The sequence below is a fragment of the Empidonax traillii genome, unplaced genomic scaffold, assembly GCF_003031625.1.
Source record: "Empidonax traillii isolate 1590-97213 ecotype Southwest subspecies unplaced genomic scaffold, ASM303162v1 scaffold28:size2823434, whole genome shotgun sequence".
In the NCBI taxonomy this organism is placed as follows: domain Eukaryota; kingdom Metazoa; phylum Chordata; class Aves; order Passeriformes; family Tyrannidae; genus Empidonax; species Empidonax traillii.
This window is the reverse complement of record NW_020955221.1, coordinates 1,986,613-2,001,217: the sequence shown is the minus strand read 5'-3', so window position 1 is coordinate 2,001,217 and position 14,605 is coordinate 1,986,613. Positions and strand designations below refer to the sequence as shown.

General features: G+C 39.1%; 1 protein-coding gene across 5 annotated transcripts in view; it reads right to left on the bottom strand.

Moving 5' to 3' along the window:
- Positions 1-14,605, bottom strand: part of BNC2 (basonuclin 2) — a 345,724-nt gene that overhangs the window by 330,572 nt on the left and 547 nt on the right. For 4 of the 5 annotated variants that reach the window (XM_027910132.1, XM_027910124.1, XM_027910153.1 and 1 more), the window contains exon 1: positions 13,645-13,779. The exons of the other annotated variant lie outside the window; for it this stretch is intronic. In XM_027910132.1, coding sequence (XP_027765933.1) covers positions 13,645-13,647 — 3 coding nt within the window. In that variant the 5' untranslated portion in view covers positions 13,648-13,779. Of the gene's footprint in view, positions 1-13,644; positions 13,780-14,605 lie in introns of those variants that run through there. 5 annotated transcript variants of the gene reach the window in all.

Genomic DNA, 14,605 nt, shown 5'->3' with positions numbered 1-14,605 from the left:
TGGGATGAAATTTCAATATGCTAGATAACAGAGATTTTTAAGTACCAAAGGCCAGCAGTGAGTACAGCACAAACCATCTAACAAAACACCCAGTACGTCCACTGAAACTATCGAATACCTCAAAGACATCAACTTCTACCTTGCCTGAAACTGAGTTGAATAACACCTGTGTCTGTTTGCATGTAACTCAACAATTTTGCATATCTATCACAGTGACTGGCAATACTGCAATTACATGAATGGTAGTAAAAGAAGTTATCTGCTAAGCAACATGACTTAATTTCAGCTGAGCTTCCATTAACCTTTACATAATTTATGAACTTCTTCTATGATTTTTCCCACTGTGGGACCACATTTTGTCAACACCTATTATTTCACATTATTTTACATGTAGTCTCAGTTATAAACACTTATTTTCCCAAGACTATCTTACTAGGAACATCAGGTTCCTAAAATCTTCACAGTTCTGTAGGTTTTTCACAGAAATATGGAGACACTTTCTACAACATAACAATAACTAAACATGTACATTATGAAAACATTCCCATGATAATATAATCACAATATACTTCAGTGTATAACAGCAAGAGAACCCAACATAAAAGGACTGAAGATCCTCTTATGCAACCCAATGAAATTCCAGACCATTTTTGTCACTTCCATTATGTATGACAAAAGGCATAATGCTGTGCTTTTTATGCAATATTGCCGTCATAATGGAGGTCATCAGACTTCTTGAAGAGGTGATCCCTAATTGAGGCAAAAATTTACAGGGATTTTTCTACAAATCCTCTTCTACACTGTTTTTCCAAAGAAAATATACAAAAGAGCTGGTCTTCACAGAATTAGAGAGGTACTAGCAACTAGAGAGGTTGCTAGCAGGTCTCATTATCATCATTGTAATATATTTATAAGACACAGGTTCACAATACTGCCTTTGGTTTAAGTAATGTTTATGGCAATATATTCAAATGACAGAATAAGATAACTTAATATCTCAAAGGAAACTCAGTGCATTGTATGAGAAAGTTGAGAAAGAGATTTTATAATACACAAGACAATATGAGAGCTGAAAAACAACAAAGGTAAAATAAGAAATGCAAAACTCCAAAGAAACCATTACTTGCTCAAATGTACTCCTATGATTAAAGGGAGGTAAAATATTTGGTTTCTCTTTCAGCAGTGCACTAATTTTCACAGCCACCTTTTAGAATTGATCTATGTCTTACTCTTACTCAGGAACTGGAACTGCTCAAAAAGCCTTCTTGGTATCAAAAATTCCAGTTCAGAAAAAACATTATACATACATATATATACATATATTCATACGCATGTATATCTCAGAAATAGGAACACAGAATGGGTCAGGTTGGAAGGGATCATAGTGGGCCATCCAGTTCAACTTCTCTGTGTAAGCAGTGTCATACCAGAGCACATGGCACAGGACTGTGTCCAGATGGTTCCTGAATATCTCCAGTGAGGGAGACTCCAAAACCTCTCTGGACAATTTATTCCAATGTATGGTCACCCTTACGGTAAAGAAGTTCTTCCTCACGTTCCTGTGCATCACTTTCTGCCCATTGCCTCTTGTCCTACTGCTCAATACCACTGAGAAGAGCCTGGTTCCATCCTCTTGACACCCTCCAATCAGATACTTATAGACACTGATGAGGTCTTCTCTCAGTTGTTTCTTCTCGAAGCGGAACAGGCCCAGCTCTCTCAGCCTTTCCTCACAAGAGAGATGCTTCAGTCCCCTAATCATCCTTGCAGCCCTCCCCTGGACTCACTCCAGAAGCTCCATGTCTCTCTTGTACCGGAGAGCTGAGAACTGGTCGGAGTACTTCAGATGTAACCTCACTAGGGCTGAGTTGAGGGGGATACCTGAATGGTGTATGTATGTACTGAGTAGGGATGGAATGAGGAAGGCAAAGGTGGAGTTCAACTTGGCAAGGGACATAAAGAACCACAAGAAGGGCTCCTACAGACATGTTAACCAGAAAAGGAAGATCAAAGATGGTGTCCCACACTCTTGGCCCCCACCCCAAGAAAAAAGGTGGGAAACCCAGTAACAACAGATGAAGAGAAAGTCGAGGTACTTAACTTTTTTTGCCGTAGTCTTCAATGGCAACCTCTCTCCACATACCTTTCACGTGGACAGTCCTCACACCAGGGACTGGGGAAGTAAAGTGCTTCCCACTGTAAGAGAAGATCAGGTTTGTGACCATCTGAGGAACCTGATCATACATAATTCCATGAGACCTGATGAGATGCGTCCCAGAGTCCTGAGGAAACTTGCTTATGCAATTGACAAGGCACTCTTCATGATACTCAAAAAGTCATAGCAGTCAAGGGAAATCCCTCTTGACTGGAAAAAGGGTAAGACTGAGCCCACCTTGAAAAGGGTCGAAAGGAGAAAACTGGTAATTGCTGACCTTGCAGCCTCCCCTCCATGTCTGTTGCATGAGATCATGGAACAGACTCTTCTAGAAACTGTGCTAAGGCACATGGAGGACAGAAAAGTGATTCAAGACAACCTAGAGAAAATCTTGCCTGACCAACTTAATGGCCTGTGATGTAATGATTAAATCAGTGGACAAGGGGAGGGCTATGGATGTCATCTACCTGGATTTACATGAGGTCTTTGACATAGTTCCCCACAACAGTCTTCTCTCTAAACTGAAGAGGTATGGATTTGATGGATAGACCATTTGGTGGATGAGGAATTGGTTGGATGGTTGTATCCAGAGAGTAGTGGTCAACAGTTCAATATCCACCTGGATATCAGTGACAAGTGGTGTCCCTCGTGGGTCCATACTAAGACCAGTGGTCTTCATGAATGGAACAAAAAGGGGATGGAGTGCACCTTAAGCAAGTCTGCAGATGACACCAACCTCAGTGGTGAGACTAATACACCTGAAGGACAGGATGCCACCAAGAAGGACCTGGACCAACTTCAGAAATGGGCCCATGGGAACCTCATGAGGTTCAATAAGGTCAGGTGCAAGGTGCTGCAGCAGGGCTGGGGTAACCACCACTATCAATACAGGCTGAGGAATTAATGGAAGAGAGCAGCTTATAGAGAGTGACTTGGGGGACCTGGATGGATGAAAAGCTAGATATGATCCACCAATGCGCACTTGCAGCCCAGAAAGCCAACTGTATCCTGGGATACAAGACTCCACCTGGAGTGCTGCATCCACCTCTGGGATCTCTGGTAGAGAAAAGACACTGACTTGTTTGAGCAAGTCCAGAGGAAGCCACCAAGTTCATTATAGGGATGGAGCGCCCCTCCTATGCATAAAGACAGAACTGGGATTGTTCAAGCCTGGGAAAGAGAGGGCTTTGGGGTGATCTAAAGGCAACCTTTAGATCTGATGGGATTCTACAAAGAAGATGAAGAGAGTCTTTCATAAAAGGAATGTAGTGAGGGCGTGGCTTCAAACTGAAAGACAGGAGGTTTAGAACAGGTACTAGGGAGAAATGTGAGGCTGGTGAGGCACTGGAAAAGGTTGTCCAGGCAAACTGTGGATATTCCACCCCTGAAAGCATTCAAGGCCAGGCTGGATGGGATTTTGAGCAGTCTGGTCTAGTGGAAAGTGCCCCTGCCCATGATGGGGGGGTGGGAACCAGATCATCTTTAGGGTCCCTTCAAATGCAAACCATTCTATAATTCTATTATTTTGCTTGTTACAAGGCTAAATTTGTGCTTCTTTGTTATAAACTTATGACTACAAGAGCAAAAACAATCCTGAAAACTGGTTGCATTTAAAACTGAAGATGAATAGTTGTATCCCTCACACCCTTGAGGCTTAAATCTATAAACATGAGGACAAAAGCAGTTCTCTTGACTCCACCACTCAGCAAGTTTCTCTCTTGAAACCAACTGATCTACTGTGATTAGAGTCTTCATGGATCTAGCAACAGCTACATGAGAAGAGTTATTTTTTTTTGATCCTCCGTGTTTAACAGTGAGAAGACAATAACTGCTTGTATGTTCCACAGGTTTATCTAATGCACTTACAAATCCTCTGTAGAGCACAGAGACTTCAAAATGCTTCATAGAACTCATACATTATGCAAAACTCATCTCACCATATTACCCACACCTGGGAACCATTTAATAGAAAAAGGACTATGAAATTCCACATACAAGTAACATGAGAGAACAGGAAAGTTGTGCAGAGTTGGAAAGAGACAAGCCTCTTGCCCTGCTGCTAGGGTGACTAGAGAGAAGCCTTTTGAAGTTCTTCCAACACTGTACTATCAGCCTCACCCACCTCCTTCTCTGTTATCACCAGCATCACAGAGCCTTTTCACCTCTTATTTTTAAAAGACTACTACTAGAATATTCAAAAAGGCTATCAGTCAGCAGATGGTGAACAGTTTCTTGTCATTTTCTGAGCCCCAAAACTAGCCATAAAGAACCAAATAGCTCACTCTCATCCCTGCTACTGTCATACTGACAACACCAGTCCAAAAGTGTCTGTTCAGGAACTGAAGAACTTCTTGCTTAAAAAGAATCATTTGATATCCCAAATCTTTAAATATATCAGCTGATAAGTGAAATTCACCACTGATAGGCAAACTACTACAAGTAACGTGCATAAGAGGAAAGAGAGAACACTGTAAGTCACCAAAGGCAAAAGTTTCAAAGGCAGAAGTTAAAAAAGAAGCATAATTTAAGTAACGGAATAGAAATCTTTAAATCACACACCACTGATTTGCTAATGCTTCCTTGTCCTACCTAAATTCCCTGCTGTCTTACTACATGAATTATATCAGCTTAAACTTAAATTCACTCAGAAACCTTAAGTTACATAACATATGCAATTTCACACATTGCTTTTTAATATTTGCACCAAAGTGTGAAGAAAACCTTAATGCCAGTTTGTATACTGAAAAATATAAATTGCTCAGCCTCTTCACATTGCTTATATAATCACTTAGTGAACTGGCTTGTAGTGTCATTTTATTTTGATCAGGTATATTTTATGGGATATCAGAAACAATGTACCTTCAAAAGCCATATCAAAATACAGCTGCTATCTGAAATACAGTCATGGCATAGCACAGAAGAAAAGTTAAAAGTTTTCACTAGTATTTATGCAGTATTTACTCTTTTTTTCTAATTCTTAGCATCTTTAGCAGAACAGCAAAACATTTTCCATCGTGGTCTCTAGGACTCTGCACAGAATCTCATTCTGGAGAGTTAAGTATTATCAGCAGATTTTTAGAAGCATATAATTGGTATCAAAATGATATCAAAGCACTGCCCAACTGTACTGTAGACTATAAATTACTATACATAATAATACCTCTTCAAACATACAGATGAAGTATACGTCCATTTGCTACTATCAGGAATATACCTGCATCTTCACAGTGAGATGAGTAACAAAATCTTTCTTTAATAAAACTGGCACACTGCCAAAACAACGCCAATGGAGTTGGACCAGTAACACTTTATCAAAACTACTACAAAAGTAATTACTTAGCAATGAAAATTGGCATGTCTTAACAATAAAAGGGAAAACAGCACTTTCAGGAAAATACTTTACTTAGTTAAAAAATGGCACTAATCAGGAGTTCCAAATTAATTTACCTGAAATTTATTGAACCTCAACTCAACTTCAAACTAGTTTTATTGCAAAAAATCACCAGGCTAGTTGCAGTAAAGAGAATTGGATCATCATGCTGAGCACATCTTTCTAAATGTCAAATGCTACATTTCAATAAGAAAATTTATTTGATTCCTAAGTGGTCCTTTCATCTTTGATTTGGAAACCATGTAGTAAGTTTTAGACTCATCAAAGCTAATATCAGTCTAGTAATGAAAGGATGTTTTAAACTAAGGGTACTTGTTCCAGCTCATGTCTGAAGATTTTGTTCCCTTAAATATTTGTCTAATTCAAATCAAAAAATCTAACAGCTTCTCTTTCAATTTGAGGTAAGCAGAATTTAGTATCAGCATTACAAATGTTTCAAGTGTTTGAACGAGAAAAACAAAAAGATTACTTTTGCTGAATTTTCTCTTAAACACATTTTTCTTTGGGTGCACTTGTTTCTACAATCAACTACTATACTGCTGGTCACTTTGGATTCTATGTTATGAATTAAAGCAAAAGGTGCAGTCACGCTTCACTTCTTTAATATCAGAAACGTAAAGATCTAAAAAGTACAAAATTCCTATTAATAAATGATGACCACTCATACTTTCTGATGTCAATCTAAACAGTTGAAATAAGTAAGTTTTAAGAATTTTCCTGTTGCTCACTAGATTTATAATCTTTAAAATCCTCTTAGCATGCCATATGGAAAGTTCAAAGGAGGTGACTAGATTTTATTCAACAGTTTCATAAAACTTTAACTCCACTGATTTAAATGGCTTTACTGCCACTTTCAACCTTGCTGAAAGAACAGGACCAATATGAGACCCTTATGCTTTAGGCAGAACTAAGGAGAATTATTAAATTATAATTTAACTATAAATCTATAGGTCTAATTTTGTTTTGACCAAAATCTCCTTATAAAATTGATATGAAGTTGTGTATCACATTGTTATAATAATACTGATAAAAATGTGACTAAAATGCATTCAAAAAGGTCAACTATAGGGAAGTCAGGAATAAGCATGTACTTTTTTATTACTGCAAAAACTGAGAGCTCAGAGTTCAGCTGGATTTGGTTAATAGTCTAGGTAAGATGGGCTTCAAGGAACTTCAGATGCAAAATGTATTCACTGGATTAAATGGAGAATGTGCCTCAGCAGAATGAGGAAGTAGTGCCACAACTAGTAATTTTGGCTCTTTAGGTAGAATGGTGTAGAATAAAAGGGTAGAATAAAACTTAGATGCACCAGATATTCTCAGCCAAATTTATGCCTCAGAAAGGACTATGACAACCAAGAGTGAATTTGAAGTTTTACTATCAGGAATACTTCAAAATGCATTGCAATTCGTATTTGTTTGTTGGTGGTTTTGTTTGTTTGTTTGTTTGTTGTTTTGGGAGGTTTTTTGAGGTTTTTTGTTTGTTTGTTTCCAAGTAATGTGAAAGATTTCCAGATTTTGATCCAAAAAATGAGTAAATAGAAACAATGGTCATAAAGGGTACTATGGGGACTACTTCAAGTACACTTCAGCTTGACAACTTGAAAGTAAAAAGCAATACATTTCTAAGTCATAGAAAACATTTTTCCCTTGTAAATGGCACTTAAATGAAACTAACATGATTGACAAGTACCTCACAAGCAAGCCTTGGCAGCACTTAATGAAACTCCATCTCTTTGCCGTTTTAAGCGAAATTCCTTCACAACTGTTTGTCTTTGCAATAACTCCTACAAAGCTCATTAGTGCCAGCCTTGCTTTATCCCCCATGTTGTGCATTTATCCCTGGGATGCATTATCAACATGTGGCACATGTCGCTGACATGCACAGAAGAGTTGCACCCCAGGACAGCAGCATGCATGACAATAGTGTTGACTCTTACTCCTTTATGGTTGCTGGGATGTAACCGAGAAATCTAATAACTGTGACAGTGGGCCTTTAGGTTTCTCCTTGCCTTTCCAGACAGTGAAGCTGCACAGACACTAATGAAAGGTTAAATGAATAGGAATAGCTGACAAGAGGTACAATAAAGAAGGGACTTGGTAATCCACAGACACTGAGCAGAGATCCTTGGCTCAAGCAGAGAAAGGACAGCACATCGTCAAGTCACAATATTTAAAACAGCTTGCTATACACAGAGGCTTTTGTGTCTGGGTACATGTCTGGCTTTGGAAGAAAAAAAAGATACTGAAAAGAAATTTCAGCATGGGGCACTTTGGCAAATGTCAGGTCACAGAAAGGGAAAAATGTTTTGTGTTTGCTTTTACATCTTTGTATTCAACAGTAAAGGGCATTGACTAAGAACACAAATACAAGTTTCAAAATAATACATATTTGACAAATATGATAAAGTTGCACCATTGATTCAGTATGATTCCATTTGACAGCATGATGGGTGTTGTACATACACCCATCTTCATTTTGACGTGATAACAGTTAATAATATGCTTTGCATACCCTCTAAAACTTTTCCCTAACAGGCCTAGCTTCTACAGTTTTACATGCAGCAGAACAGTAGACGTAACCAATTGTAATACACTGCAAAAACATAGCTAAACTTTCAGACAGTGCAACAGACCATGGTGACTTAAAAACTTTTTAGTGGTTAGCTTACGGTATTTTGATTTCACTTGCCTTGTGACTTATAAATCATAAAGAACATTCTGGTTCTCATAATTAAAAATAATTGCAATGCCCAACACAGTTTTGAAACTTATCTAGTTTTTTAGAATTTTCTACAAAAATGTGATTTAAGTACATAGTAGGCCATTAAAAAAAAAATTAAAGAGAAACTCTCAAAAGAACTCTCTCAAGGAACAAATCAGAAGCAAATCTGATTGTTACATGAATTTGTGTGGGTTATTTTTACATAAAATATTTCAAGAGATGTACTGAAATAGATATTGCAGATGAAAAAAAAATTCTCTCTCAAAATCCTTGATTTACCTGGAATAAGAAGAAAATATTTACATACATAACTGGAGTATAAAATATACATTTTTATAATATGTGGTGAGACTACTATGAAAAGATTCTAAATAAGAGAACCTCTTTGAAAAACTACATTAAATCACAGAAGAACTCCTGAGTGTACTAAGAGTCTAATAATCAACAAACGAAGGGGTTCACTTGCAGGGCATATAATGAAAGCTACTGTGTGAGAAATAAAGACAAATCTGATAGTTTATCTCACTGGATTATACCATTTACTTAAATGGTAAATAAGTTTGTCCAAAGTAATACTTGTAAAAGTTGCCATGTAAATATTAAGCAACAATTACGATCAATGAATTTTTAGAACAAATACGCCAAAATTTAGGTGGGATGAAACTGACAAAGAATACGAGGCTTAGACAGATGCTTTTTATTAAGTCATATTAAATGCTATTCCTCTAAATTAAGTACAAATTCCTGGCTAGATTACGAAGTGACATACATTTCCAAAATGACAGATATGCTCTATTTGTTTTGTATTTTATGAGGAACCTTTTGTATTTCCAGACATGTACACTTTTTTCCTAACACATACTAATAGTGGACATTAAATCAAATTAAATCATTAAATCAAAAGCTCTGTGCAAACAAGCAGACTGAGAGTTAGGACTCCTTCATTAAACCATATTCAGCAAAGAAAACATGTCACATTATAGTGACAGTGTCCAAAGTGCAAAAGGGGAAGGGACACTGTCAGAAACACTCATCTTTGAGACAAAAAACAAACAACGACAACAACAACAACACTGTTTTTTGTATAAAATCCAATGTTTTACTTGGACTTTCTAAAGTTTAATTGCTTTGCTGTTGGTCATTTCTATTTTGTTTGAAATTCAAAAGATCTTCAGTCAGCTTCAAATCCCACTGACATACACATATATGTAAAACAGAATAAAGATATCTCAAAGTGTAATTTCTAGATCTCTGGCTCTGAAACAAAGTTAGGAATCGGCCCTCCCTTATTCAGAGTATTTTTCCCCTTTATTCTAGCTTCTGGCATATCTAATAAAATCATGAAGCTCCCTCTAGCTCTGCAGAAGAGCTTAACTGACCAATGATCCTGTACAGTTCCTTTCCACTTTCAAAAGCAATACTGAGAGAGAGAGTGAGAGCAGTATTTCCCTTACATAATAAGTGTTCTTGTTTCCATTCAGCAGTGTTTTCAATTCGACAGCTTGAAAGGATGTGGATAATATGTGAGAACATCTGCTATGAAATACAGAAAGTTAAATACAGCTTATTATTCTTCAGCATACTTAAGACCCTCTTAATCATTTCCAACTTACACTGTATTTACCAAATTCTGGTTTGAAATCTTACACTGTTTGACAACCTAGTCATGTATGTATTTAAACACACACATACATACACACACAAACACACCTCCATTCCACTTTCCAATTACCAAGTGCAAAATCATGTAAAAAGGACTAACAGCTAATACCATAGCCCCATTTAGAGACCAAATCTTAAGTACAGAGTGCCTTAGTTAAAACCAATTTGTTTGTATTTGCTAGTTTTCCAGAAAACCAGTAATGCCAGTGGTAATTTGCTGACTGTATTTTCACCTACCATAATATTTACACATACCATTTGTAATGGTTTTTATTGTTTAATCTGCAATGCATTTCAGTATTGGATACTATGGAATTACAGTTATTTAGCAGGCTGTAAATAATGGAGTTGGCATGTGCAATTGATATTTAAAATGTCTTACAACAACTGTAAGAGCCTCATTACAGACTAGCAAATCATTTCTAACAAGCAAGTTCAACTGACAAACACCAAAGCAAAACTGTAGTTTATGCTGCAAGCATGTTTGTTTTATTTAAGTGATACACATTTAATGCAGTGTGCAATGGACCATCCATACAAACTTTAAATAAGAAAGAGAAGTTCCAAAGTAATATGGCTATTGTGAAGCTTTTTAAAATCAAACTGTAATAATAAAAATAAAAGGAATCCTGAGTAACAACAGAAAGAATAGCTTACTTTCCCCTCCCCCTTTATAAGCTAGTGTCCAATTTCTTCTTTTCTGAACAGCTGTATTATCCAACTTAAGTTGCTCTGCTAATTTCAGTCCCACAAGGACTAACTTGGAAGGCAAAAAAGTACTAGAAAAGATCAATTTGCTGGGAAAGATCAAATGAGAAAACTGTAGGGACAGCACCAGGTCAGAGTATGAAGAACTAAGCAGACCTGTTCTTCATTAACTTGAGCTCTCTTGGGATGTCACACACTACCTGTCCATGGGCTTATTGAACTGCCTAACCCTCATCTCTCTACCATTTTTCTGGGCCCAAGTGAATCATATCCTGCTGCTGACAAGTTAGCAGGGGACTGCGGCTGCAACATGAAAGTACTTTTCTTTCTTGTCTAAATCAGGCAGATTTTGAGAAGATGACACAGCACTGACTTGTGACATGGCAAGATGAAATGAGAGGTCTGGGCTGGTCTTCGAGCTCTGTAGATAAAAGTAATCAAATGACACTCCTGGAATGCAAATTGGCATTCTTGACTGCAGCAATTGCACAACCATGAAACATCTCTGACAGCAAGCAAGATTAGGACAAAATGTTATGTAAAGCACTGAACTCAAAAACTCACTAGAAAATTCAAACTGTAACACATTTTAATATAGCAATAGTCATCTTTGCTTTTGTCTGTTTCTTTACATTATTTACTGTAATCACGTATCCATCTTTCCAAAATGCCTCAATAGTAAAAAGGTAATGTGATTAAAAGCATGGTTCTGCTTTTTTTTCCCCTAAAATGTCACACTATTGTATTTTTTACAAAATAATGTAGCAAAGCAGGGTTTTTCAATCACATGTGCAAGATGTGTGCTTAAGGAACACTTTCAGAATCCCAAGTCTTAAAAGGAGTTTCAAAATTTTCTCATGACAAATGAGTTTATACTTTACACTTAAAATTTTCTGCATTTGGATCAGGTAAAGGTGAATCATTTGAAATAAACTGTAAATTTTAAAATGCATGTTCTTTAGGAATTTAAAGCAGAACATACATGGAGCTCTAGATGGTTCATTAATACTGGGCAGCTTAAAATGAAACTACAGTGTATCAGACAGCTCAAATGCCCCATTAAATTTCAGAGTAAAAAATCCTGCAATTTTTAAGGGCAAGGAAAGTTCCACATACTTTTAAAGGAACTTGGTATTCTTGTGCAGATCTGCTGATCAGGGTTATTAAATATTACTGTCTGAAATGAACTCAGTAATTAAACTGTGAACATTTGTACTCTGAAACTATGACAAAAATGCTACCCCATTTTAAAATTCATCTAAGGAGATGGGTTATTATACAGAGGGGGAAATGGAAGATAATGAAAAATAAAAGCCCACTTGCAGTAAAAAATATTTCAATGACTGCTATATACAGCTAACATACAGATTAAGAAAAGAAATTTGTAATATCCTGCTTTGATTTCATACTTAAAAATAGCTTCAAACCATTTTAACCGTCAGCCAGACACACACACAAAAAGACACTCATTGCCACTTTAATCCCGAGTTCACCAGATTACTACATGATGTCTTTTGTGCATCAATTTTACAACAGCTTGACTCTAGGGTAAATGGGAACCATCATAAATCGCATGCTGCTTTCAAACCCACTTTAATTTCTGTCAGCATTACTGTAACCACAGTCCTGGGCACATGCTGCTTTTTCCCCCTCCCTTTTTTTTTTTCCTTGTTGTCTACATTTGACAGTTGCATCTCCTACACTCCAATTGTGGCTTTGATCACTGAAACAAGACATGTCATGTTAGGGAGAGATGGGAAAAACACAAACCCTCTATCGCAAACTCCATTCACACAGACGTACACTCTACTTATAGTTTGAGTGCTGTGTATACATATATACATGTATGCATACCCAAACATATACACATGTAAGTATATAAGAACATATATAAAATACATATATACACACACTTGTGTGTGTGCGCGTACATATGTACGTGTATATTCAAGGCACACAAGACAAATCTGTAACATCCCTGGAGTGCGGTGACAAAAGCTGACTGAAAGCAGAGCAGTAGTCAAACAGGAAATATGGAAATATACTACTTCACTGAATATGGGCTGATTACTGTCCATCACTAACTAAGGTAAATCCACGTGTTAATACGAACAGTTACCATTCTGCACGATACGTGTAGTCATGTCTTAAACGAGGTTTTCCTTCACAGCTGTTTAACCTGTCCTCACATCACGACTCAGAAAAATGGACTCCAGTAAAATGAGGTCCTCGGTCATTTCACTTTTTAACTTTTAAATTAAAAGGTCGTGAAAGCCAAAACCCTGCATTGCAAAACCCCCTGCTGTAAAGGAGACGGGCATTTGCACAGCACGGGAAATAATAAGAAAAAAACTTGTTCGAAGTTGGGGGGGGGGGGGTGGTCTCCCTTCCGTTTTACAGTAAGGGCATCGGCACAACTCTGTTCTGTTAGGAATCGCTGATTGGAGAGGTGCAAACCGCAAGCACATGCATAACAAAAAGAAAAGAGTTTCGGAGGGAAGGTGGATTTACACTCCTGTCTCCCTGCCGCAGGCGTTGTTTCACACGCAAACACACAGCTCCTTCCAGGCTCTCAAAGGTTACCTTTACATTGTGTGCAAACCTCAGTCATTTCCTAGCAGAAGGTGGTGTCCACAACGGATAGACCACCGTATGTCCGATTCAACCACTTCACCTTCACTCTCTCTCCGTCCACACTCACTTTTTTTACGTTAGCCCCTAATCTTTAGTGAAGGCAAGGAGGCGGTAAAAAGCATGTGGTCATCCCATTTCAACCCCCAAACTCACTTAAAGTTTAGCACAGCCTATTAGGCATTTTTCCCCCAATCCACGCAGCACAGACCTGATTTATTATCCTCCTCCTTTGCCCGGCTGCTTGTTTATATGAAGACTGAAACACACCGATAGCGAGCAGGGCTGCTTGTGTTACTGCACAATTTATTAATCAAATCAAACCAAAGTAAAGGCTAGAATGAAAACGAAAGGCTGCTGGAAACTTCTTACCATCTCTGCATGCTGGTTGTCAAGTGCACCCCCTGTCTCTCGATCTCCTTTCAGCGGCAGTGCCTGCACCCTTCCTTTTGCCTCTGGGTTTTCAGCGCCTCACTCACTCTCTCTCTCTTTTACCCCCTCTCTTTCCGTCTCCCCCCTTCCGCCCCCCCACCCCCTAGGTGAATTGAACTAAAAACGGAGATTTAAAAAACCAAGAGTTACTTTCCCTCCCTCAAAACAAACAAAACCCACCAAAACAAACAAGAAACCCCCAGCAGCAGCAGTGAGAGTCTCTCTCTTCCCCCTCCGCCCTCTCTCTGACTCTTTCAAAACTTCAGCCCTCAAAGTTCAGCCCAAGCAGCAGGAAGAAAGAAAGAGAAAGCTTTCAGCGGAGAGCTGGAAGTGATGGGAGGAGGGACCCAGGTTCGGGTCAGAGCCTCCACAGGTTGGTTTGTTGTTGCTGGGATCTTTGGCTGGGGAAGGGGAGGCGGCGGGGGGAGGCTCCGAGCAGGTCTGAGAGAGTAGTGCCGCTTCCTCCCAACTCTTGTGCTCTCGGGCAAGGGCGGCAGGCAGGGAGTCAAACGAAAGGGGTAAGAGCAGTCGGGGGGTTGAAAAACTAACTCCCTCTGCCTCCTCCCTCCCCCGAAAACTTTCTATGCCGGGCGGGGGCCGCGGCAGAGGCCGCCCGCGCCCAGCTGTCAAAATCACCCAGCGGCCGCCGCCAACTTCGTGGCGAGGGCGGCCAGTGGGGGCTGCCGCCCCCTCTGCCCCCTTTCGCCTTCCCGCTCCTCCGCCCGCCTGCCCCTCGCAGCGCCTGCGGTCCCTCCCGCTGCTTCTCCTCTTCTTTATCGGCTCCAGGCGCCGCTGGAGCGAGCGAGAGAGAAAGCGGCGAGGCGAAAGCAAGCTGGAGGGAGGGCTGAGAGGGGGCAGAGAGACGGCGGAAAAGAGCGTAGCCCAAAGGAGGGGGTAAGGA